The sequence below is a fragment of the Oenanthe melanoleuca genome, chromosome 2, assembly GCF_029582105.1.
Source record: "Oenanthe melanoleuca isolate GR-GAL-2019-014 chromosome 2, OMel1.0, whole genome shotgun sequence".
Lineage (NCBI taxonomy): Eukaryota > Metazoa > Chordata > Aves > Passeriformes > Muscicapidae > Oenanthe > Oenanthe melanoleuca.
In genome coordinates this window covers 45,959,124-45,984,475 of record NC_079335.1, presented here as the reverse complement: position 1 = coordinate 45,984,475, position 25,352 = coordinate 45,959,124, and the positions used below count along the sequence as shown (strand labels likewise).

Sequence of the window (25,352 nt, the reverse complement as noted above, 5' to 3'; positions counted from 1 at the left end):
GGCTAAAAAGTCAGAAATTCCTTGATAGATTGTTTTATATTGGTATATCAATTATGGTTATGCTGTATTAGTGAACAGTTTAATGACAGCACACCAATGGAAGTAAAGTGTAAAGCTATGCTTTTTTTACACCATACCACATCTTTTCCATTTCATGCTTGCATTGGAGCACAGTGGTTAGCTATGGGCAGAATCTGTAGGACAAGTAAAATGTGGAATTTTCTTACTACCTGTGTGCTGCATTTTTGTGCACAGTTGGGTGAGCATTCATCTTGTGGTGAACCACATAATTTTTAAAGTACTCTGTGCAGCCAAAGAGTGACCTAATTGCTTAAAATTGGAGTGATGTTAGTCTTGTAATGCAGCTGAATCAAAGTGGGGGTGTTAATTTTTATTCTAATGCTTGAATACTCATCTCAAGAGAGAGGATTCATTTTTTTCAATACTTCCAAGTTCATGTTGACAGAACACTTCTGTCATAACTGAGAATACAAATTTTAGAGTCTTTCTCAGTACAGTTTTTCAAGACTATCAAACTAGCATCATGCCCTCTTCATATAACAAGAATCCAAAAAGAGACAGTCTAGTCTGCAATGTTATTTTCTCTAGAAATGCTGGGCTTTTTTTGTGATTTGGGAGGTTTTTGTCAAAGGCATCAAAAGCTTTTATAGAGTTGTTTGGTATTAATAGCATCTTGCTTTTCTTTGACACACCCCACCTGTTATGGTCTAATTCTGGCATTAGTTATAACACTGTTCTTTGCAAATCTGTCTGTATTTGTTTAGAACACTGCTGCTATAATCATGTTTTTATTTTATTTTTAGTTAGTCTTTGTCACTGCAATTCCTAGCTCTCAGGGCTCTATCACAGCCAAAATGCTGGTGTCTGTTTTTACAGCTAATATGTGCAAGGATGTTCTCCACTTATTTCATGATTAACACTTATCATTATTCAAGGGTGTGCTTATAACAAAGATGATTGCTTTGTAAATAGGCAAATTGAACATCATCTTTTGATGTCAGGCCTTTCTTTACTCTGCTGTAAAGATGACAGACAGAGAATGCTGTCATTCTCAAACAAGAATGCTGAAGACCAAATTTCTAGGGAAATTCAGTTTGCTTTGAGGAAATTGAGGAAGTTAGGCAACTGAAAAATTCTTTAAAACCATGTGTAGTTTTTTTGGGCGTTTTTTTTGTTAATTGTAGGGCACTGTGTTCATGCAAAGGGCAGAGAAGTGATAATGCTGAAAATCTTACTGTCTAAGCCAAAGGAAAGGCTTTTCTTGGTATTTTGCCGTCAACTGTGTTTTAACACAATTTGGGATTAAGAGAGGAGGTGTAATCTCTTCTGCAGTTCCATCTGCACCCTGTATTGAAGCAAAATCCAGCAGTAAGTTCTTTGCTCCCTTTCTGTCTGGCAGCTGTACTGCCACATTGCTGAGCAGAGGTGCCTTTGTGTTGTGTGCTGCTGTAAAGTCTGTGGTTGTACAGACTGGCCCCCTATGCCAGACCTCTCTGAGGGAACAGTAGCTATTACAAAATCCTTTGTACACTTAAGTTGTTCCAAATAGAGAGAGCATCATGGGCTTGGAAAATGGCATTTACTACTTAGGATGTTCTGTTTCTGAAATATGTCCTTGAAATATTTCTTTTCTTCCTTGATTTTCTATTTTAGCGTACATAAAAGGTGGGTGGATACTCCGAAAAGCCTGGAAAATTTACAATAAGTGCTATACGGACATTAATACACTTCAGGAAATATATCAGAAGAAAACAACTCAGGAATCCTTGACTTCTGATGCTGCAAATGATAATCATATTGCTGCAGAAGGTGTAACGGAGGATTCGCTAAACAGACTGAAAGGTGCTGTTAGCTTTGGATATGGACTTTTTCATCTTTGCATATCCATGGTGCCCCCAAACCTGCTCAAAATCATCAACCTGCTGGGTTTTCCTGGAGACCGCCTACAGGGGCTTTCCTCACTGATGTATGCAAGTGAAAGTAAGGACATGAAGGCCCCTTTAGCTACGTGAGTAGCTATATTGAAATGCTTTGGTAGATAACTTAGTACTAAAAGTAAGTAATTGGGAAAAAGTGAAAACCAAAAAGTCATGTTGCTTTAAAGGAAACAACAGCAGGTATAATAAACTGGTGGTTTGTTGTTTAGCATACCATGGTTTATAGTAAATTCATCACTTACTGATGTATGAGATCTCTGCTGTTAATTATTTACATGTATTTGGGGTTTGGGTCAGTATTTTGCTGTGTTCTTCAGTACCTGCAGTTCTAATGTCCTGTAATTTAAATGCCAGCAGAGTAAATAAAAAGCTCCCTTTGAAGGCTATGTGAATTTACCTGAGTTGCATTCTCTGCTGGGAAGTGCATACTACTTACTATGAGTCACTGGCCTCATTTAGCCATTTTTTCTTACTACCAACACAAAACATTTTTAATTGTTTTAGTTTTTTGGTTTTGGTTTTTGTTTTAACATCTCAGTAAAAGGAGATGTTCCTTATAGTATTTTAAGGAGTATTTTTTGTGTACTCTTTTTCCCAAGACTTCATACTGTGCTCAGGTCTTTCTTAAGAGCTTAAGGATTGGCCAGATCTAATTTAAACTGCCCTCATAAATGGCTTTATTATTCCATTGTCTGCAAATATCTACAAATTAATGTTTATATTACTGGACCTACTGCAGGTACTGTCAGGTGTCAATTTTGAAACACTGACAGTGGAGCTAGTGTCTCTTGAAGAGGTGGGATTCTGTTTGTTTCAGAAAGTTTAGGATTAAATATTCCTGTTGATCTTTCTCCTTTCTGGGGGAGAAAAATGATGTACTTGGGGAATGTTTCCTCCTAGTCTTGGAAATTTTTGTACTCTGCCTTTGTTCCAGGAAGATGGAGATCATGTAAATATCTGCCCTTCTGAACACAGGATGTATTTGTTTTTCACATTGATTTCAAGAGTGTCTGCTGGTTTATGTTCAGGGCTTTCTGTTGATTTTTGTCAGGACTTTTTTTGTTGTTTGGTTTTGGGGTTTTTGTTTGTTTGGCTTATTTTTCTTTCCCTCTCTAGTGAAGAGTTAGTTTTCAAAGTTTTATTGTGGGTTTTTCTTTTCTAAAATCTACTGAGTTCTAAAGGCTCAACTGCTTTGATGCTATGAGCTCAATTGTTACTTTCTTTGGGTAACGTGCACTGAATTGTATGTTCAGGTGCAGTTTAGGAATACTTTGATGTATGGCAGTAGTATTGTGTTTAAAATATAAAGCCAGATTGTATAATACAAGATTCATATCTATCTTTGTCTTCCAGATTAATTTAAAAGTTTGTCTGTGTAGAATGTTATCTTTAAATTTCTATTTACAAGCTGTAATCCTTTTTACTCTTACATTTCTTTTAGATTAGCTCTGTTGTGGTACCACACAGTTGTTCGTCCCTTTTTTGCCCTTGATGGCAGTGATAACAAGGCAGGATTGAAGGAGGCAAAAGAAATTCTTGCCAAAAAAGAATCTGCTTATCCAAATTCTTCTCTGTTCATGTTCTTCAAGGGAAGGATACAGCGATTAGAGGTATTGCACACTTTCATCCTTTAGACTGATTTTTCCTCCTGGTCATTTCTTATGTTTTTCTGATGTGAATAAACTGTGCAAGCTTCAGCAGATTGTGATTAAAGATACAGGTACATGGAAAGATAAGAAAGATTGGATTAAGTCCTTCCTAGTTTCAAGTTCACATGCAAAACTTGCTCTTCCACTAGATCTATCTGAATTAATGACATTTTGAAATTCTTTTTCAGCTACTTGATACTTCTGCAGCTCTGTGCTGAAAGGAAGTGCATTTGGCCACTCGAATTTCTTGAGCTATTTCAGTTTTGCTTGTCAAGCTAAAATGGAGTATTATCTGCTGACTACATAGTATTTATCTTCCTCTTTGTTTTATGCATTGTTCATGTACCACTAATTCTCTGCAGTAGTTTCCCTTAAATAACTACTTTGCTTTTCAGAGGTCACACCAGGATGTTTTCTGTTACCAGGGGTGAGCTCTGACCTGAGCAGAAGTGTATTCACTGAAAATGTGTGGATGCTATTGCAAAGCGTTATTCAAACACTGCAGCAGTCTTGTGGATTTTCACTGAATTATTCTCTAAGAATCTGTTTGAAGTACTACTCAACTCCTAGCTGCTGCTTTTATCAGACCAGAATATTTTCTGAGCAGTTACATGAACCAGAAAACCTAACACAAAAGCAGAAGCCCAGAATGTTCAAAGCCTTCATGTCAACATTACAATTACAAGAAGTAATTGAAATGTTGATATTGGTGGTTGTTCTTTGCTAGATTTGCAGTTAAGGCTTTCAGATGTAGCCCAGTATTTTCAGAGAGGTAGTAACGGAGCAGAGGAACAGGCTTCAGTGCCCTTTTCAGTGCCCTTTCAGGTTTGCAGGCATATTCCTACATGGGATTTGACTGGTTTTTTTTTGGTTTTTTTTTTTTTTTTTTTTTTTTTTTTGCTGTCTTTTTGAAAGCAGTGGTGCATTTTGGGAATTACATTGTCACAGGCAAGTTGCTGTTGCCTGAGTAGGAAAGATCTTAGTGGGTTTTATTAATTTATGTGCCTGTTCCATTCTTATGGTAAAAATCGAATTTGTTTGGAGTAACTACACAATGAATACAGGGTACAACCTGGTATTTTAATGTAACAAGCAATGAAATTCAAATTATTCTTCTGACTTTTGGGACAAGTTTTATGGCAAAAGTCTAAACATAAGTTTTTAGTAAATTGAGTATATGTGTAAAGAAAGAGGATATATTTGGGATAAGTGTCAATTTTGTGTAGTCAGTCCCTTTCTGGAGAACTGTAATATTTCAAAGTAGAGTTGTTTAAGTGTAATCTTACTGCATTATTCAATGCACAAATACTATAGGGAGATAGTGAAGTTTGGCTCCAAGTGAATGGAGACAGCGTGGCCATGTTAACTAAGTCAGCGCAGGCAGGCAGAATGCTGTGCATTATGCTGTGTAGCCATGCCCTTAGTCAGCAGAAAGCTTTGTGGTTACTGCCAGGAATTAAAATGTCCCTTTGCTGTTCGTGTGTGTTTTTTTGTGAGAGCTTTTCCATTCAGCAGCCTCTTCCCCCTCCCCCCATAATTTCTTTGTTCCAAGTGATGTTTCTGTCACAGAGGTTTGCTGTGGCCAGATGTTCCAATTGAAGTGTCTTGGGCTCTCCTGGATTTTGGTAGGACTTTTCCAGCTTAATTTGCTTAAATGCTGTTGGCATAGTAGTGAAGGAAGGAATGTGACTGGTGGCAATGGCATGGAGAGCTGCACTGGGTTTCTGCACAACACACATGTGGTTACATGTGTCTGAATGTGGGCGTTGCTCTTACAGCATCCATTGTATATTAGTGTGCCCAGCAGGGCCAGGGCAGCGATTGTCCCCCTGTGAGGGGGCACTGGTGAGGCTGCACCTCTGAGTAGGGTCCAGTCCTGGGCCCCTCAATTCAAGACAGTCATTGAGGTTGTTGGTGTGTCCAGAGCAGGGCAGCACAACTGCTGAAGGGTCTGGAGCATGAGTCCTTTGAGGAGCAGCTGAGGGAGCTGAGGTTCTATAGCCTGGAGAAGAGGAGGTTCCTTATCACTCTCTACAAACTGCCTGAAAGGAGGGTATAGTCAGCTGGGGATTGGCCTCTTCTCCTAGGCAGTGAGCAATGGGTGAGGGACATGGCCTGAAGCTGAGCTAAGGGAGGTTCAAATTGAACACCAGGTGTAATTTATTCACAGAAAGGGTTGTTGAGCACAAACTGTGCAGGGAGGTGGTAAGATCACAGTCCCTGAAGGTATTCAAGAAATGACTGGATGTGGTTCTTAGTGCTGTGGTTTAGTTGGCAAGGTGGTGATAGGTCAAAGGTTGAACTGATCTTGGAGGTCTCTTTCAACCTAAACAATCCTGTGTTTCTGAACCAGAAGTGCATGGACATTCTCACATTACAGGCTAATATGCTGAGTTGTAATTTCCTCCTCATTTCCAAGGTGGATGAGGAGAGCTCCTGCAAAGCCTAGGAAGTGCTTATTTGGCCTTCCTTGAAACTGTTAGTGCACATATAACTTTGAATTCTTTCCAGTGGGCATGGGATATTATTCCAGGTGGCTTACCAGAATTGTGTTTTAACCTATATTCACTTAAAAGCATACCTTGAGCTGAAGTTTACATATTTTAGAGTCTTTTACATCTATCATCTTTTAACAGTTCTGTGACACAGTATAATAGTACAGATAAATAAAAGGCCCCTTAGATGTTACTCAGAAGACCTTATGTGTTCCATTTGTGGTTGTAGGGTTTGCATTAGAGCCTGCTAGCACTCAGTCCACCAAATTTTTTTCCTTTGATCCTACATGCATTTTTTTGTAGCCTTCAGCTGATGGTATATTCAGCTTCCATTAGGAAGCCTTCATACTGTGTGTATGAAATCTTTTCTACAGAGAAGAAAACAGTAAGGAGCATAGTTCAGCCCATGGACACCTGGAGACAGGGAAACTGTTCAAAAGGCAGGAGCAGTAATTCAGGACTGGACAGTGAGACACAAATCTGACAAAGGAGGAAATTGCCAAGGAAGGCAGTCCAGGAGAAAGCACAGTCTCTGTGAAACCTTCATGTCTATAAAAAGAAAAATGAAACAGCATGGGACTGAATAATGCTTTGTGCCCCAAAAACCGTAAATGGATATTAGTCAGTAAAACTCTTAGCAGACTTCAGTTTTCAGAGAAGTAGCCTTACAGGGGCAATAAATGTGGAGCAGATTATCTGTCAGCCTTTTTTTTTCCCAGATTCACATTTTCAAGAAAAAAGTCTGAGGGTGTTTGGAGACTATTGGATTGAGCGAGTTAAGGGAGAGAAAAGGAGGATGATCTGGGAAGACAGGAATGAAAGTGCACCAGAAAGTTAAAGGTTGCACTGCAAGGCTGATGAAATGTCTTTTTTCTTTCCAAAGAGTAGGTTAAGAGACTGTGTATTAAAAGTAGCATTTTAACTGATTTTTGCATAATTCACTAAGGCTGCTTTTACGGACACTTCTGTGCTTGATTTGTGATTATATGGTACGTATTCCAGTTTCAAAGTATTTCTTTGTGAAGGTCTGACAGTTTCAGTCTTTGAAATAACTTTCCTTTAAAGCTGGCAGTGATATTTCATGTAAGCTTAAACTAATGCAGACAAGTGAGAATTATGTTTTATACTTAGGCCTAAAAGGTATATAAAAATATAGTTGGCATAATGGCTGAAACCTAGTGGTCTGAAACATGGAGTATGTCTGTGTCTGTGGATGTTTGTTATTACTGTGAAAGTAAAAATATTGCCACCCACATCCTGAATGTGTATTGTCCGATATTAGAATGATGTTAATAAATACAGCTTAATTTTGAAACCAGCACTTACACTATTCAGGTGTGATTTTGTAGCCAGTAGTGGAAGATGAGAATGGTGGTAGCATGGGAGAGGGCAGAGTGAGAGATGGTGTTCTGGATCTTACCCATTTCTGCTTTTCAGCCTCCAGTTTTTCTTTCTCTTTTTACCTTCCTAGTCAGCAACACTGTTTAAGATCTTTTACAGTCATGCCCCTCAGCAATAGTTTAATAGATTGATTGTTTCATGTGGAAAGCAATAAGGGTATAAAGCAAAAATAAAGTGTTTGGCAAAGTTGTGAACTGGACAAGGTTTGCTTTGCTTTAATTAGCAGACTCTCTGTGTGAGTGTGTGTATATATATAAATATATATAGTATATAAATATAAACAGCATGAAATCTCTGGCTGCAAAAAAACCCCTCAGATTCTGAGGCTTGACCCAGATTTTCCATTGGTCTAAGTGCATGTAAATAGTCTGAAGGAAAAAGTACCAAAGACAGGCAGAACACCCAGGTATTTTTCAGGTGTGCTAGATGAGCATGCTGCAGAAAACGTGCAGTTGGTAACATGTAAGTGTGATGCTGACAAGCACTCTTGCTTTTTAGTACCTTTTGTAGATGCTATGGTATCAGCAGCATCCTTCTTAATTAGGGGTGAGAGGGTGTGATACAGAAAAGTAGACTGAGGACAAGAGTAGTCACAAGCATTGAGAAGTCGTAAATGAACTTTCAGGAAGGAAATCGCATTGATGTCTAAAGTAAAATTTGAAGACATGTAGAATCAAGGTTTATACAGTATCCTAGTTTTATTCTAGTTTGATTTTGTGACTTGTCTAAGGAAAAATGGGTTTTAGGGTGTTGAGGGATGGAAAGTGCAGGCTTTGAAATGTTGATACAATGTCCTCTGGTGTAAATTGTTAGCTTTTAGATGTTGATTTTTGGTTTCCCCTTATTTCTGAGCATGACTTCTTAAAAGCTCTGTGAATTCAGACTGGTAGTTGAGAATAGAGATGTTCTGGAGGAGGGAAATTGTCCTGAGATTTCAGGACAGCTCTAGGGAAATGTGTGCTGTCATTGTAAACTGCCTTGTCTTGGTGAGCTCTGTTGATGCTTAGTTGTTGGGTTGGGGTGCTTTTAGTTTTAATCTGAAGTCCAGAATGTAAGACTAGGCTTCTCACATTAGGTTTATTGATCCTCTTTATGGTTATGTAGTTCTGTATATTATATATTTTATGCTTAGTCTTTTTTTGTCTTTGTATTATGTCCAAGAGAGATGTGAGTGATGCCTATTGAAGGAATTACGTGTGTGTGTATAAACTCAAGAACATCAATTTCAGGTGCAACCAGAATGTTACACTTAGGACTCTTAATAATTCTTTTTGTTTGTTCTTTTAAACAGTAAACAGATAGTAATTAATTTAAGAATTAACACCAAGAGTTGTAATTCATATTTCAGGATGTTGCTGCAATCCCTGGAGATGATTGAAACTTTAATTATTAATTAATGTCTCTGAAACATACTTAAATGAGCTTGATGCTGAAGGAAAACTTAGGCAGATGTCAAAACACTTGAGCGATCTAGAGAATTAGAGTTGGGTTATAGAAGATTTGAATATTCAACCAACTGGATTTGTATATTGCCAGGTGGTCAGTATTTCCTGTGCTGCCCCAGCAGGTTTATAGCATTGCAGACAATGAGTTGATTGCCAGTAGTCATTGTATGGAATAAGTGATTTCTATTTCAGAATGGCTGGGGTTTTAGAAGGCCAATGTACCTTTGAAGAGGACTAAATATTCTGGTTTACTTTTTGGGGTTTTTTTTTGTCATTTTCCTCAGAAGTGTTGAAATCTATGAAAACATACATTTTACAGAGCTTTTCAATTCCTAGCACAGAAATAAAGTTCTAAACTGATGTTTTGTTTTTTTTTTTTTCTGTAAGACTGGACCCATAGCAGTTACTTGTTGGGAGTGATGCAGCATCAGTGGAGTAATGTGTACTGGAGAGAATGTGCTGTTACAGAAGTGAACAAGGTGTACCTGGCTCAGGCTCCCTTACAGTTTTGAGGGCAAATATAACTCACCTGTCTTTCTGTGTTGTATATTCTTCTGCCTTGCCAGCAAGCATCTTATTTCAATCACTGTTGTACTTTCTAAGTGTACAGTGTTTATGCTGATACAGCTGTGGCTTCCTGTGCAGGCAGTTGTGCTGTCTTAATGGAACGTGTATTATTTACAGTTAAATCATTCCTTAGCAACTAAACCAGTTTTCCCTGATGAGACAAAGGAAAAAACCTAATACAATCATTTCAGAACTCTGTGTGCCTGGACTTAAGCTACAATACTGCAGATTTTTGTAGGAATTTTTTAATTCGGTTATGCTGGCATAGATGGTGAATTTGCATTTTCAAGAGTTTCTTTTGTTCACATGCTTAGTTAGCAGAGAGGGGCTTAAAAATTCTTCTGTTGTATAAATTGTAATAAATGTATGTGATAATAAATACAGAAACAGTATTAAAGCCTGGTATAGGCTGAATTGGATTATATACTATGTTTAAAACTAATTAAATATTGATTTTCATTCCCCCTCTATAAAGATTGATTGGGAGAAGTTGCATCCCAGACTGGGAAAAACCAGGTAGTCAAAATAACTAAAATTCTGGTTATTAGAAAAATGTCAGCTCTTATTGCTAAGTTGTTGCTAGCTAATGATTTTAGCAAAATGGTTTTTCTCTCATATTCTTTTTTATCTTCTTACATGTCATGCAACATTTATGAATTCTCTATTGGCTCTTGCTTGAAGGGGTTTCTGAGGGATATGGGGAAGAGGTGAAAAGTTCAAAATAAATTAAATCAAACACTAAAGGTATCCTCTTGTGCAGAAACTTCATAGGCAGATGCTGAAAATATGACTTTTAAAGGTGGAATGACTAGTAAAGAAGTGAGATTACTTAAAAGTTTACTGCACAAACCCAGTGAATTTTGGACTTAATAGCGCATAGGGGGAATACTGTCACTGATTTTTAGGGCTGAAGATTGAGACATGGTCTGACCTGGCTGCTATTAAACTATTAAACTCCTCTACTCTAATTTTTATTAACTACCTATTAAAAGAAATATGAATATTTTCTATATAATTTTCTTTATATTTTCTTTTTAAAAAATTAATTATCCAGCAAATTTTAAATCTCAGGTGTCTGAATTTTTTTCTTTTTCTTTCACTTTTGTTAGTGTCAAATTAATAGTGCCTTGACCTCATTTCATACTGCTTTGGAACTTGCAACAGACCAAAGGGAGATTCAACATGTCTGCTTGTATGAAATAGGTACGTTGGATGTGTTTACACCATAAATAGCTCACTTTCAAGTTTTGACTGGCAGCTTCAGTAAACAAATTGTAGACTTCTTACTAGGATTTTTTTAAAAGGTTTTAAATTATGGCAATGATCTTGTTTAGACAAGTAGAATTCAACATTTTTTCATAATAAAATTATCTGCAAGGTGATGCAAAATCAGGGAGTAGACTTTGGAATCAAGGGCAAACTGTTAACCTACTGACTATTATTTAAAATTAGATAGAAATTCATCAGCCTTGTCTATGGATTCACCATTTCTGTGCCGAAAACTAATCAGTTTAGTGAAGCTTCACAGTTTGCAGGGTCTGTATTTCGTGTTAATTTCCTTCTATCAATAGCAGGATATGATATATGGTCTTGATTTGCATACAGGTCTTTATAGTGGAGAAGATAGGTTTCTTCAAGCTTTAAATGGGATCTTGTCAAAGTAGAAAATAATAAGGGGAAAAGTAGTAGCTTTGTAAGTTTCAGCATTCTACAAAATGTAGTATGTAAATTTTAAAAATGAGAGCTTTTGACATATAATTTTGTTCCTGCTCTGAAATGTGGATTAATTATTTCCTAAGGAATCTTCCAATTCAAAATGTTCCAGTAAATTTAAACCAGACTTTAAATGTATGTCATTTGTTTTATTTTTAATTTTCCAGTTACTTTTATAGCTGTTAAACGTAATCCAACTCTAGTAACAAAACAAACACAACAAAACTGTGTGTTTCAATAATGTTGATGCTGAGTTTGAATTACTGTACTTTCCCTGAACTTAAATCAGGGTTTCCTGATTATCCTTTTAGGTTGGTGCAGCATGATAGAGATGAACTTCAAAGATGCATTTGAATCCTTTGAAAGGCTTAAAAATGAATCCAGGTGGTCCCAGTGCTACTATGCTTATTTAACAGCAGGTGAGTATATGCAGGGTGTTGGGTGGATGGCAAGTCAGTGATGTGGTAAGGTTTTGGCACTGTTTTCTTTTGGGAAACTTGCTGGTGCATGTAGTGCCTTCCACAGTTCCACCTGCACAGGCAGCTTTGTGCCAGGCTTGACTTGGACAATTGTGTTTGTTTCCATAAGGAACACTTTCATGCTCATACATGTACCTGCCTGTCTGTACATCCCTCTCTGTGTAGATAGAATTATTACCACTTTACAAGCTTGGTGGTATTACTACTTCTAATGGATATAAGAAGTAGTACTGACTTTTTAATGAACGCAGAGGGTACCTGGAGGAGCTGAGATTACCATGATGATCAAATCCTTGATCTAAATAACTTTCTGGAGGTAAGTGTGTGGAGGTTTTTCTCTGTGACTGTATGATATATAATCTAATTTTTTCAGTTTCACATCCCAGTACTGTTAATTTATTTTTATTTCTGTATTTTTGCAGTGTGTCAAGGAGCCACTGGTGATGTCAATGGTGCTCAGAATGTGTTCAAGGAAGTTCAGAAGCTTTTCAAAAGAAAAAACAATCAGATTGAACAATTTTCAGTGAAAAAGGTTAGTTTTTGCATGTTTTGGTACAGTGATGACATTTCAGCTCTTAGTTCAGTATTTTCTTTAGCAGAAAATTTTTATTTTCTGCTGTGCTGCTTCTGTAGAATCTGTGGGAAGAAATAGGGTGGGAAAAGAGTAGTGTCATTTGAAGGACCTAACAAAGGAAATGTGAATTAGCTATTCACTCTACAGCTAAAGTAATTATTAAAGATAAAAATACATGAAGTTGTAGTTACTTTGGTAATTTTCCTTCTAGCTTTGCCTTTCTTACTCCTTTCTATCTTGTCTTGTTTGTGAAAGCCTGAGTTTTTGAGAGCTAGGAGTTATCTAGGAAATAGCTCTCAGCTGATGATCTTGCAGATGTTACTGTCTCAGCATCCAGTCAGTGTGTATTGGGACTGTGAAATACAGTAAAACCCAGTCAGGCTGCATGCAAGGAAGTTTTAATTTTGATCAATACATAAGCCCTTAAATTAGTTTGAATATTTTGATTGTTAGTTTTAAAATCTTTAGGGTAGGTTACCTGACTTAATTTTCTTAAAATTGTTGGGTGACTTTATAAAACAGTTAAAATTAGTGTTTGTGATACATTGTTTCTGAATATCACATTCCCTCTAAAATAAAAATAATGGATCTCCCTTCCTTCTTTCTCCCACTTTGCAGGCAGATAGATTTAGGAAACAAATGCCAACCAAAGAGCTCTGTGTCCTGGCATCCATTGAAGTGTTATACTTATGGAAAGCCCTTCCAAACTGTTCCCTCTCGAACTTACAGCACATGAGTCAAGGTATACATGGCTCTTTGATTTATTTATTTACATTTTAAAATGAGACGTATGATTTTATGCTGTTGTGTGGAGCCAATAGCATGGAAATTTTAACTTGTTTGCATGGGTCATAGCAAAATACAGGTGAGTAACAAAAGAATAATGACCCATTACAGTTCAGCCTAAATGCTTCATTTTTAGAAGTTTTTGGGAGAAGTTGTAACTGCCTGATTCATATAACTGTTTGTTAATCATTGTTTAAAATTAATCAATAGCATGATGGTTACTGTTCCAAGTCACCTGGTTTACTGAAAGGTGTCCCAGCCTATGGCAGGGGTCTGGAACTAGATGGTCTTTAAGATCCCAAACGATTCTAAAATCCCCTGATTATTACTTGCTCATTTAGAAAATTAAACAAAAGTTGTCTGCCATCAGGTGCCTTTTTTTTTTTTTTTTTTCTGTAATTGTGAAATTTTGGAGATTGCACACAATTTTCATACTAAGCTAGAAAACTCCAGTCTTGAAGTCAAGAGTCAGGACTAATAGCAGTGTTTGTTCCAGTTCTAATTTGAGATAACTTGTCCATTTAAATTGTGTGATGGCAGTAGATTATATTCAGATCCCTAGTTTTCTAGTCACAAAGATAATGCTAGGCTTTAAAATCAGATTTACTTACATCAAAATAAATCAGAGTTTTGGTTTTTTTTGGCTGTCATTTACCTTCAGAACAGTCAGCTTTAGAGGGTGCAAGGAGTTTGTATTCTCTCCCATATACTCAGAGGCAGTGTAGGTCTCCCTTATGTAAGCTTCCAGTCAGTGGTTCACATTTTATTGTGAAATAGCAGTATAGGTTCAAATTCAGAGATACACTGCTTTGAGTTTGACACTGACAAATATGTCTGCATCAGCAATCCCTGGTTGAAGTTTTTCTGTGCAGGGAGTGTTGCTTATGCACCTTATGTGTATTTTAAAAACATGAATAATAGGGTTTTTTTCCCCACATTTGTTTCCTCTTGTCATGAACAACTGGATTATTAATTTATTGGGGTGGATTTCCAGGCTTTTCCTCAAAGCCAGAACTTGACTTAAGGGAATTAATTTGTATCCACTTGCATCTCTGCAAGTAAAATGCCAAGTAACTTGAGACTTGTAATCCATGTGAGAGCTGACATTGCAAGTACTTCATGAAGCCACCTTATAGTTATCCATAGGTGGTTTCTTGGGATTGTGGATTATCTGTGTTGTGAATGCAGAGCTGGTTAAGATCTGGCAGGGTTTATGCAGTGAGGCAAAATGTTTGAGGGAGGTGCACTGCTCTAGACACAGCAGTTATGGCATGAAAAGCTCTGTACTCTCTCCTTCCTGGAGGTGCTGGTGTGGGCAAGAGCAAATGGCTCCTCATGGAACTTGCCTTGATTTAACAGAGCTGGCACTAATAAGCTTGATCAAAATGGAGAATGATTTGTTTAGAAAGGGTTCCATACGTTGTGATTCAGTTTTTCCTGGAAACAGAGCACTACTCATCTGAGGCACAGTCTGTCCCCAGATTGTGGACCAGCTAAGGTCTGGCAAATTAACCTCATCCTCCCATCATCACTGAGAATTGTGATGCCAAAACACCCTAGTCTGGGTTCTTCAGTCCAGTACAAATTTTTGTGCATCTGTCACTTGGTTTCCATTCAGGAAAAAATCAGGTTTGTCTGAATTGCTTGCCCTGTGCTCCTTCTGACTTTGACTTTGTATTTTTTCTTTCAAGATGTGGGATAAACCAGTCCTGTAACACCAGAAGGAGATGATTGTTTCTTTACCTTTTAGTGCATATTTCAAAGACCAGTAGAGATCAGTCCTCCTCTTGTGAGAGGAATGCACCAACTGCCTTTGATTTCAACCCATTCATTCCTTTTAGGAATTGCTCTCATGAGTGACAGATTTCCTGATCAGATTCATGCAGAATGGGTTGTATTTAAAAGAAAACAACTTACTTGGCTTTCTGTTAATGTTGCTAGCATCAACTTTTTCTGGTAAAATTTAAATATCAGACTAAGACAATGTAAATCACAGTTCTTGTCTAAGAAAGCATTTTAGTCCACCTTGTTTACTGGAATCTTTTCATTAAGCTTGTCATGATGTGGATGATTCATCGGCTGCTGGTTTGAGGAATTTGCTTCTTGGTGCCATACACAAATGTTTAGGAAATTCTGAAGATGCTATTCAGGTAAGTTGTTAAATGATAATTTCCACCATTATTCCTGTTTTTTAAATGACTTTTTAAAACAGCGAATACTTTTGAGTAAGTGTTAAGCAAGTCATTCATTTTTCATTGATCATTCTGGTTTATGAATTCTAACAGTTTCTTTTAAAATCTTCTGATTTAACATGTCTTCATTATATTCTATGCTGTGAAAGTAATTGCTTTTGTTGAATGAACATGGCAGTAAAAGTGGTTTGTAGTCACAAGAGTTATGGGGAAGCTGGAAAGAATAAAAGTTCTTGCTCTGCTACGTGTACTTTGTCCACCAAAGAAAAAAAAAATTTTTTTAAAGTATCTTGGAGATTGACCTTTTGAAAGCATGGGTTTGTAGCTTCTTCTCTTGGCATGTTAGACAAAGGGGTTTGATTATTAGCACATACCAAAGAAAAATTTTGCCACCACTCCAGGTTTTGATCTGTAGGTACAACTCTCCTTTTTCCTCCCCAAAACAGAATGCTATTCATATAAGTAGCAAGATGCTGGCTTTAAACCCTCCTTCCCCCTGCCCCATTTCTCTCAAACATACCTTAAGTAATCTGGGTACTTCATCTTTGATGTCACAGTTTCTTCTTAGCACTAATATTTTTTTCAATATGAAATTGGAAAACTCTTGAATCAGTCACAATAATACTTGGTAAACTCCAAACTAATAATTTTTTCTTGATACAGTAATATTGGTAAAACATTTAGGAATCTATACCATTGTAAATTTTTAATATATTCTCATTTTAGCTTTGGCTAATTTATACAACTGAAAGTTGGATGGTGCTTCTGCATTGTTTGGAAGTACCAACCAGTCAATTTTAATGTACCTGATTTTAATGTACCTCTGCAGTCTTTGGTTTCCTTTTTTCCTGTCATTTTTACAGTACTTTCAGCGAGCTGCTAAAGATGAACTCTGCCGTCAAAGCAACTTGTACGTCCAGCCATATGCTTGCTATGAACTTGGCTGTATCCTGTTAGACAATCCAGAGGTAATAGCATGGCCTATTTTTAAACTTATAAAAGTAGTGGAAGAAGTCAACATACCACTATGCAAAGAATGAAACAAAGTTTGTAGGTGGCTGTGCATATTAAGTTTTTAAAAATTGTTTTATATCTACCATAAAAAACTAAAACTTTGTGGGGGAACTGGGTTCAATCCAGGAAATGGAATGTATTTTAGGTCACAATGTCTTAGTTTTTCAGTATTGAGAGTATTCCTGCTGCTGGTAGAAACAAAGGCCTGGCTAGAATGCCCTGGATAGACAGGGATTTCTTGTCTGTAGGTGGTATTTAGTGTGGTAGATGCCTAGGGTCCTTTTCTTACCATTTAATATCCTGTTGGATGCCATTCAAAGTTCACCTGTACTTATCCTCTCCAAATAGAATTTGATGCCTTCCTAAAATAGCAAGTGTTTTTTTTAGTCATTTAAATTCCATTAAAGCTGTTTGTGTGGGCATTTTGACTTGCACCCTGAGTAGTGAGGGTTTTGTGTTCAGGATGAGGAAGAAAATAATCCACTTGGCTTTCAGATTGTCCAAATGGCTTGGCTGACAGTACATTTAATTGTTCAGGTCTTTGCATATACCCTACCTCAGAGAATCTTAAACCAGAGTAACTTGTGCAGCACTCTTGGTGCTGCTTCCCTCCTCAAATGTGTAATTCCAGTCCTTGGAATTCATGCCACCTTGTGTTGATAATCAGATGGCAGGTATGGGGGGGAAGTGGTTACAGGGGAGTCACTTGAACTCCCCCTTCAATGTATGTAGTGTATGAAGTAGTTGGGCTGATAGTATCTCATATTCTTAAGATTCTGTTTTCAGTTGGTTTTGGTGTTGTCAGGTTTACTTAGCTGAGTTGAGCCTTCCCCTTAAAGGGGGAAGGAGAGGAAAACCTTTCAATAAAAACAATTATCATAACAAAGGACAGAACTAGAAAATGCTTTTAAAACTAATTTTCTTTTTGAAAACCCTGCTGCCCTAAGACTTAGAGCTGGGCCTTGAAGCCTGGAAGGAGAGTCTGCATCCCATACTGTTCCTGCTGCCTTTCTTTCCACGTTCATGTTTAAATTTGATCATGTCCAGTGTCTCTAAAAAAAGCCCCACAAATGTGGTGGGTAGTGAAGGTATGTTAAGATTTGAAGAATGTGAGAGCAGTCCTTCCTTCCTCCTGCTTTCATGCAGCATGTGCACACAGTAAATGAATGTGCCTCATGTAGGGTGTTTGAGGGCTGAACAAGCCCTAGAGGAGCTGTGGTAATGTTTAGCATATGAAGGATGTGGAGGTAACTCCCTCTCGTGGCACTCAGAAAATGAGGAGGTACATGATGCTTGGCTTCAGTAAGGTGGGATGGAGTAGGGGAAAGCAAGAGCTAGAGCTAGAGGTGAGTGGATCCTGTTTATACAAAATTTCATTTAGTAGCTGGGGTGTCATGCTAGAGCTCCATAACGGTTAAGAAAGAGAAGGGAATAGGATTTTATAATGTCTGTAATTTCTCCTTTTCTGTAGAAGACTAGAAATACATAATAGTGCTTCTCCTGGGTGCCTCATTAGTATTTCCAGTTTCCTAATTTGAGAGATTTTTGTCTGCTCAGCACCTTTTTCAAAGCTAGAGATGCTATTCCAGTCTCACCAGCTCATTTACTTAAAGTATTTTCTGTAACATTTGTGATGTGTTTCCAATTCAATGTTTTTTTTTTGTAGACTGTGCCAAGAGGCAAAACCTTACTGCTCCAAGCCAAGGTAAAAACTAAGGCATTTTCTAATTTAACTGTCTGAGATGGAAGGGCATTTGGGAGGTTGTGTTTTCAGAGATTTGGGGTAGTGGGAGTGGGTGTGAAGTGTTGGTGTCCCTCACCTGTATTCTACAGCTCCTGTCATGTAGATGTGCATCAATGTGCATGGCACACATTCATGTGTGCTGCTAGGTCAGCCATCACACAGAGCCCCCATCACTGACAGCTCCTGCAGTGTTAGAACCTTGATGAGTTTTTCAACCAAGACCTGGCTACAAAAATTTTGAAAATGACACTTCTCCATTCCTTGTCTGTTCCTGCCTTGGGCCTATTGAGATTTTTCTGGAGCTTTTGGATTAGTAGAACCTTTCAGGTGCTCTTCAACTGTATGGGTTCCAGTCTGCTCTCTTTACCAACTTGGAATTTTCATAGTAATTTCTTTGCTTTGGGTAATGTAGGGATTGCAACGTGCAATCATCAGTTCACTCTTTTCTTTGGACTCTTTTGTAATGTGATTTTTTTAAGCATTAATAGCAAAATTATCTTCATGTCCTGAAGTGAAGGAGGCTAGTAGGTATATGTTTGGGTTTTTTTTTCCCTTGTTTTCTTTTCCCCCCCAGGAGGAATTTTCTGGCTATGACTTTGAGAACAGATTGCACGTCCGCATACATGCAGCCTTAGCCTCTCTAAGGGAAGTGGTTCCACAGTGACCAACAGGAAGGCTTGCTATCATTTCCTACAGTTCCTGCACTTTAGGATGAAGCAGAAGAAAGAGCTGTTGGGAAGTCCAGCTTTTCTTCTGAAAACCACTTGTGCCAGAGACACTTTCCTAGTATGGTCAGAGTTGTTACGGCTGAGTAAAAACATTACAATTTTAACTAAAGGTAAATCAACCAGGAAGAAGGTTAAGTGACCTTGTGTTTTTAACTCTTAATTTTTTATTTTGTTCAAACCAAGCTGTATACAATTACTTGCAGCTTTGTGGGTGAGCCTAAATAAAAGCACATGATTTACTTCAACAACATTGGCAAGGTTGATTTTTACCTTTTAAAACAGATCTATATCTAAAATTTGCCAGGCGGAGTACTTTTGGTTGGATTAGAATAATGCAATATAAGTAATTGATTTAAGTGTTGAACTTCGAAATGGTCAGAATACTCCTTTTTCTCCAAATATTAGCCAGTACACAGGAGGAGGAGGAAAAAGCCGCAAAGAACAGATCTTACTAAATTTTAGTGGCTTATGCCAGTTACCTCATGATGGTGAATTTTAAACCTCTCACCCCCTTTTATTATTTATCCCTTTTCTCCCAACCCGGCTCATTTTTGTGATATAAATGATGTCAATATTTAAGTTTTTTGCTTCTGGTACATTCCACACAAATACTTTGACATCCAGCTACTGCTTGAGCAGTTCTTATTTTGGCTCTTATGTTCTGAATATCGTGTTAAGATTTTTCATTGCTTTTCATGTTTTTCATTCAAGCTGCTGGATCCTTATAGCAGTGACCTTTAAAAGGTATTTAAAAAACCTGCAACCAAACAAAATGCCAACCCACAAATCTGCTTTGATAGTTACACCAATATTACAATATCTTTGGTCTCTGTATAGTATTTCAAGCCTGTGGTGTTAAGTTATTGAAATACCTCAGAGAGCCTAAAACTTTTGTCATGACAATATAATTTCTAATACTTGGCCATCAGTGTGCTTATCTAGCTTTTTTTTAACTTTTGTCTGTAATGTGTAGTATTACCTTATATTTTATATTCAGCTAATGTTATAATCTAGGAAGGTAAATATTTTTTTAAAGAAGCTTATGAATGGAAATCTGACCATAAAGTTAGTTGAATTATATTACTTTGCAAAGCTAAGAAAACTGGATATCCTTGGAAATAGTTATCCAAAAGCCTTATCTTTACTTTGGTCAGGTTGCCTTAAACAGTTCCTTAGCTTAAGCTTTTGTTTTATTTTGTTTTCTTGGTTTTTTTTTTTTTTTGCTTTGTTTTGTTTTGTTTTTGTTTCTTCTTACCTTTTTGTAGACCATGTTGCCAAAGTTCTAGACTTTGCCCACACCTAACCTTCATTGGTTTGCTTTTGAGGTTACATCTAAAGCAAGACTGATATGGAGGAGAGAAATAATGTCCTGTTTGGTAGGCCAAATGAAATGGTTGAGACACTTTTATTTCTCTCTAGAAAGACACAGTTCTGCTATGAAAGGCATTCCTAGAGCAGTTTAACACTTCTGTTGCAGTTCCTGAAGGAGAAGAGGAACTCTTAAAAAAACCAGTTTTATTTTTCTATAATCTAGGTGTGTTACAGGTAGTAGACTGGGTTTTTTTTATTCCACTTTGACAGTAATATTGAGTCATAAATGAGTGTTCAACCTTATTTGGTCAATCCAAATAAGTATTGACTAGAAAATGTTTTATTGTATATGTATATAGTGACTGCTTAGAGTTCAAATAATTATTTTAAAAATGGGTTATAATGTACTTGAAATCTTATTTTGTCCTATCTGACTTCTAATGTTTTGCAATCAGACAGTCTATTCTGGGTAAATAGCTGGGAATGGTGCAGCTACTGGCATAATTCTTTTTAAATACACTCCTTAAATATGACGTGAGACTTGGCTGTTCAGGACACAAAGCACCTGCATGCAATTTGTGTTGGGATATTTAGAGTCTGCATACTTGGAGGTAGCTAGAAAATTGTAGTAAATTTACTAAAAGGCCTGTTCTCACCAGGCTAGGAGTGGGTATAGAAAGACACTATATGTTCATGTAACAGTTCAATAACTCTGTGCAAAGTGCAGCTTTCCTGTGGGCTTAGCAAATCATCACAACTGTATGTTTCTGTATTATTTTTCCCCCCATCCTTGTAGGAGACCCTCCTACACTGTATATGGCAAAATTATTTTTATGTTAGATTGTGCCTGTGATGAGAAAAAATTCAATGGTCTTTTGTGTAAACTAGTAAGTTTTTATACCGTGGAACTCGGAGGCATGGTCTAATAGCAATAATGGAATATGCATCTTGCTAATTAATATATTAAGGCCATCTTTACTGGGACAGGTATTTTTTGTTGATGTTGATGCAGTTTTTATCTCAGTACAGCTCATTTCAAATAAATAACTAGAATTTTTAGATGTCACAAGGTGGCATATTTATTGTGATGTACTGTAAATGTTGTTAATTTACAGAACTTGCACTTTTATATTTCTGAGTAAAATTAAAAGAAATGTGGACATGAATTTTGTTCCTTTGCTTCTTGAGTTTGGCTTCTAATTGGTGGCCTCCTGAACAAGATGATACCAATTACTGGGAAAACTTCTGGGACATTAAGTGACTGTTTTCTAGTCAGCAATTACTATCTCCAACCTTTGTTCTTCCAGTATAATTACAGTCTCCTGGATTAGCAAGTGTCATGTTGAGTTCAACCATGGAGTGAATGAGCTTTAAGGTACATTTTTAAGACATCAAATTCACTTGTTGTTCATTGAAGAAAAAGAACCACAATCAGTTGTATTTGTTGCATTCCTACACCTTTGAAAGTAGTTTCTAATTTACTCTAAAGCAGGCACTTTAATTTCTTCTCTGACTTTGAATGCTTGTTTCACATTCTAGTTATGCTTTATTCCTAAATAAAATTCCCCAATGCTGTACTGAATTGCTTTTCAGTTTGCAACTATGTGATTGTCTTTCCAGCCATTGATTGTACTTGTGTTTAAGAACTGCTCTGTACCTGCTGAAGTCTGAACAGGAGCAGGTGTTAGGTTGGTGTAGAGCTGCTCAAACCTTGCAGTGGGGTGAAAGCAGAGTAACCTGTACAGCACTCAACTTCCCTTTCCAGCAATCATTGTGAAACACCAACAGTGGTAGGAAGCACTTCATTAGAAGTTATGCAATCCCAAACAAGTGAAATGTAATAGACTTGTTCAAGTCACAAAAGTGTGCCATTGTTAGGAGATGGTGACAAGTGTTCCTGCTCACCTGGCCTCTTCCCCATTTCCTACCACATTCAACTTGAGGCAGCCTTTCCAGAATTAATGCTGAATTATTTCTATTTCTGATCACTTTTTTGATGTGTTTGGACCCCACAGCTGAACCCACCACAGGTTACCAGGCCAGGTGCATATTAATTGCTTATTTCTTCCCTGCTTCTGCTCAGAACCCCTTTGCACAATTGCCCAAGATCTTCACAATCTACTGAACCCCTGTGTTTTAACCACCAGTGAGAGTCAGCTATGGGGAGTTCATGTGCAGCTGTCTTACTGTTAGCCCTCATTTTTCCATTGCTGGTTTTTCCAAAATGCTGCTTATGTTTTGATGTGACCTATTCCATGATGGTGTTCCAGTCAAGTAATCTGTTAAGCTCGTCTGGATTAGCTTTTGGTCAGTGTTCTTCAGGCATTTCTGGCAAGATGTGCTTACCTAGAGGAGATGCCTAAGTGGGCAGAGGGGAAGAGGTTAAGAGGAAAAAGCAATTACTTGTTTTGAGTTGAGGATTTGAGAAGGAAGGGAGAGATTATCATAAAAAATTATTTTGCTTAGCAAATTCTGACAAAGACCTCCCAGTCTTTCACTAAAAGCAGTATGTTTACTGTATTGAAAAAAGATAGTTGTACTGGTGGGACATAGACTTCTTCCCAGTTAATGAATGACCTCATCCCTTTTCTGGTAGAAAAATAAGGCTTATCTGGGACCTTGATTTGCTGAATTTGTGCCCAGGCTCTTAGATTTCAACATTGTCTGGAAGCTGTTACTTGTGCCAGGGGGCAAAAGGTGGTAGGAAAAGGGAATGACCTCAGCTGGGCAGGCTGCCCATTGGACTGACAGGCCCTTCCCTGTGGACCCAAAGGGGTGATGTGTGTTAGTGAAGTACCTGGTACATTGCTCTTGATGGCATCTAAAACCAGCATTTAAGTCCCAGCACAGTGAATTAATTTCCAGGCATATTTTTTCCTATAGCTACTTTTTAATTTCAGACACACACAATTTTATGTTAGGTCCTTCAGCATTTTAAAATATTTATGGAGGTTTATGCTTCAGTTCTGTCACCTCTGGTAGTACATTTTTCTGTCGTTTATGACATCTGTACTTAAGCATCTTTGAAGCTTTTGCTGTGCAGAGCTTTGCAGACCTGGAGTTCTGAAAGTGTTCCAGATAAGCAAGTGTGCAAGTTCTCCTCTGCTCTGTATTCATTGAGGATGGTTTCAAACTAATCATGGCTACCTTTGCACTCAGGTATGTGTAAATACCTTTATCAAGGCATGTTGCTTCCATATGCTCTTAATATAGAAATCTAGCCTTTGCATTGCTCTCCCTACTCCAAAAATGCATTTTCTGCTTCTCATATATATTCTTGAAATATTCTTCCTAGTTTCACAAGTCATAACAAATGGATATTTAACATTTAAAATGTTATCATCTGTGTTGTCACTCTCTAGGACTGAAGAGATAATGTGAGAAGTTTTCTTAAGAAATTACTAAGGATTCAAGAAGTATTTTGTGGTGAGTGTACCATCAGTATACTTTCCTTTGAATGAACTTCAACATCATTCAGAATTAGCAGAGTTGTGCTGCAAGTATGTTACCTTTAAAAAGAAGCTACTGTAGATGTTCTAAATGCTTTAGCACCAACGAGTTTTAAATCTTCAGTATTGCAGGATTTCCCCTCAGGACTGTGTAGAGATGCAGACATCCAAGAATGCAAGAGCAGGTAGGCAGATGAAGGCTGATCTGCAGCAATGGTGGTTAAAGTTTTTATCCCTCAGCAGACTCCTGATCATGCCTTGCCCCTGTAATCTTTGTTTTCATGATCCTCCAAAACACAGTGGTAACCTTGAAATACAGGACTACACGGTGACCTTTTTTGTGCTTGTTGTATTGGAACAGAAAATTATTTTGTGTGTACCTACTAATGTGTGCTGGGCAGCAAATGCCAGCTGCCCTAATCACCTGGTGAGGTTTGTTTCAGGGTTTGCCCTTGCAATCATAAGATTCTGAAGTACAAACAAAGCCATTATGAACAATAACCTTCTACCTCTTGGGGTGTGGCTGAAGAGGTTACAGTCTCCAGCTGTGTCTTCTAAGCCCCTGCCAGAGGCCACCAAGGAACATTGCTTCTCAGGTGCTCTATTTTGCAGATTGTGGTTCAAATCTCTTGGATTTGGTATGTCACCTGTCTTAAAAGGCCAGGCTGTAAGCAGGGGATGGTCTCTGCACCCACCCCTTCACCACAGATGGCAGAGGGGTGGGATGTGGCTGCAGCCTTTCTGCTTTCAGCAAGTTGTAGCATTAGATTGTGTGATGGCATCATAGCCTGAGGCTGAGGGGAAAAATCTGTGCTGGGAAGAAATGTCTGGCTTGGCTGCTAGTGAGGAAAGCAGGTTTTGGCAAAGGCACTGGCTTAGAAGGGTTCTGCCTGTGCTGGGCATTAGGCAAGTCAGCAGCAGAAAACAGGAGCAGGTTTCATGGTAGTGTGGGGAGGGGGAATAGGCAGCAGTGCATGGGAATCTGTGAATGCTGTGGGCAGATGCAAGATCTTGCACTTGGCCTTGGCTGAACTTCATGATGCTTGTGTAGGCCCAGTCCTCAAGCCTGTCCACGTCCCTTTGGATGGCATCTCTTCCCTCTGAATCAACTGCACCACACTCAGCTTGGTGTCATGTGCAAACTTGCTGAGAGGCACTTGATCCTGCTGTAATTGAAGAGACAGTACTTTGGTCCCAGTATAGACCCTTGAGGGTTCACTTATTGCTGGTTTATTTCCACCCATCTAGCCACTTCCTTATCCATCAAACCCTTATATCTCCAATTTAGCAGCCACAATGTTGGGAGGGAGTGTTAAAGACCTTCCAGAAATCCAGGTAGATGACAGACAGAGATCATCCCTTGTCCACTAATGCAGTCACTCCATCATCCAAGGCCACTAGATCAGTCTGGTCCTATTTGCCCTGGAGAAGCTGCAGCTTGTGGAGTCTTTAACCACCTCTGTGTCTTCCATATGTTTTGATGTATCTTCCAGGATGATCTGTACCATGATCTTACCAGGCACAGAGGTGAGGCTGACTGGTTGGTAGCTCCTACAGTCCTCATCACCTCTCTTTTAAAAGCAGGTGTGATACTCTGTTTTCTCCAGTCACTGGAGATTTGACTGACTGCTGTGACACTTCAAATTTCATGCGAGAGTGGCTGCATAATTCAGAAGTTGTCACCTGAATGCTTGTGTTAAGGAAACATCTCTGTCCAACCATCCAGGAGGCACCTGGACAGTGACACTCACAGCACCTGTGCTAGGAGCAAGCTTTCTTGTGGAGTCTCCCACTCACAGTGCCAGTGCAGGATTTGGGACTTGTGCACCAGAAGGGAGCTAACTAGA

General features: G+C 38.1%; 1 protein-coding gene across 1 annotated transcript in view; it reads left to right on the top strand.

Annotated features, from left to right (window-relative positions):
- The window catches only part of TTC39C (tetratricopeptide repeat domain 39C), a 36,620-nt gene extending 15,398 nt beyond the window's left edge, over positions 1 to 21,222 (top strand). Inside the window, exons 5-14 of the mRNA XM_056485040.1 lie at positions 1,675 to 2,029; positions 3,400 to 3,568; positions 10,625 to 10,718; positions 11,540 to 11,647; positions 12,130 to 12,239; positions 12,900 to 13,023; positions 15,120 to 15,217; positions 16,123 to 16,227; positions 17,940 to 17,978; positions 18,592 to 21,222. Of these exons, the coding sequence (XP_056341015.1) occupies positions 1,675 to 2,029; positions 3,400 to 3,568; positions 10,625 to 10,718; positions 11,540 to 11,647; positions 12,130 to 12,239; positions 12,900 to 13,023; positions 15,120 to 15,217; positions 16,123 to 16,227; positions 17,940 to 17,978; positions 18,592 to 18,681 (1,292 nt within the window). The 3' untranslated portion in view covers positions 18,682 to 21,222. The remainder of the gene's footprint in view (positions 1 to 1,674; positions 2,030 to 3,399; positions 3,569 to 10,624; positions 10,719 to 11,539; positions 11,648 to 12,129; positions 12,240 to 12,899; positions 13,024 to 15,119; positions 15,218 to 16,122; positions 16,228 to 17,939; positions 17,979 to 18,591) is intronic.
- Positions 21,223 to 25,352: the final 4,130 nt, after the last annotated feature.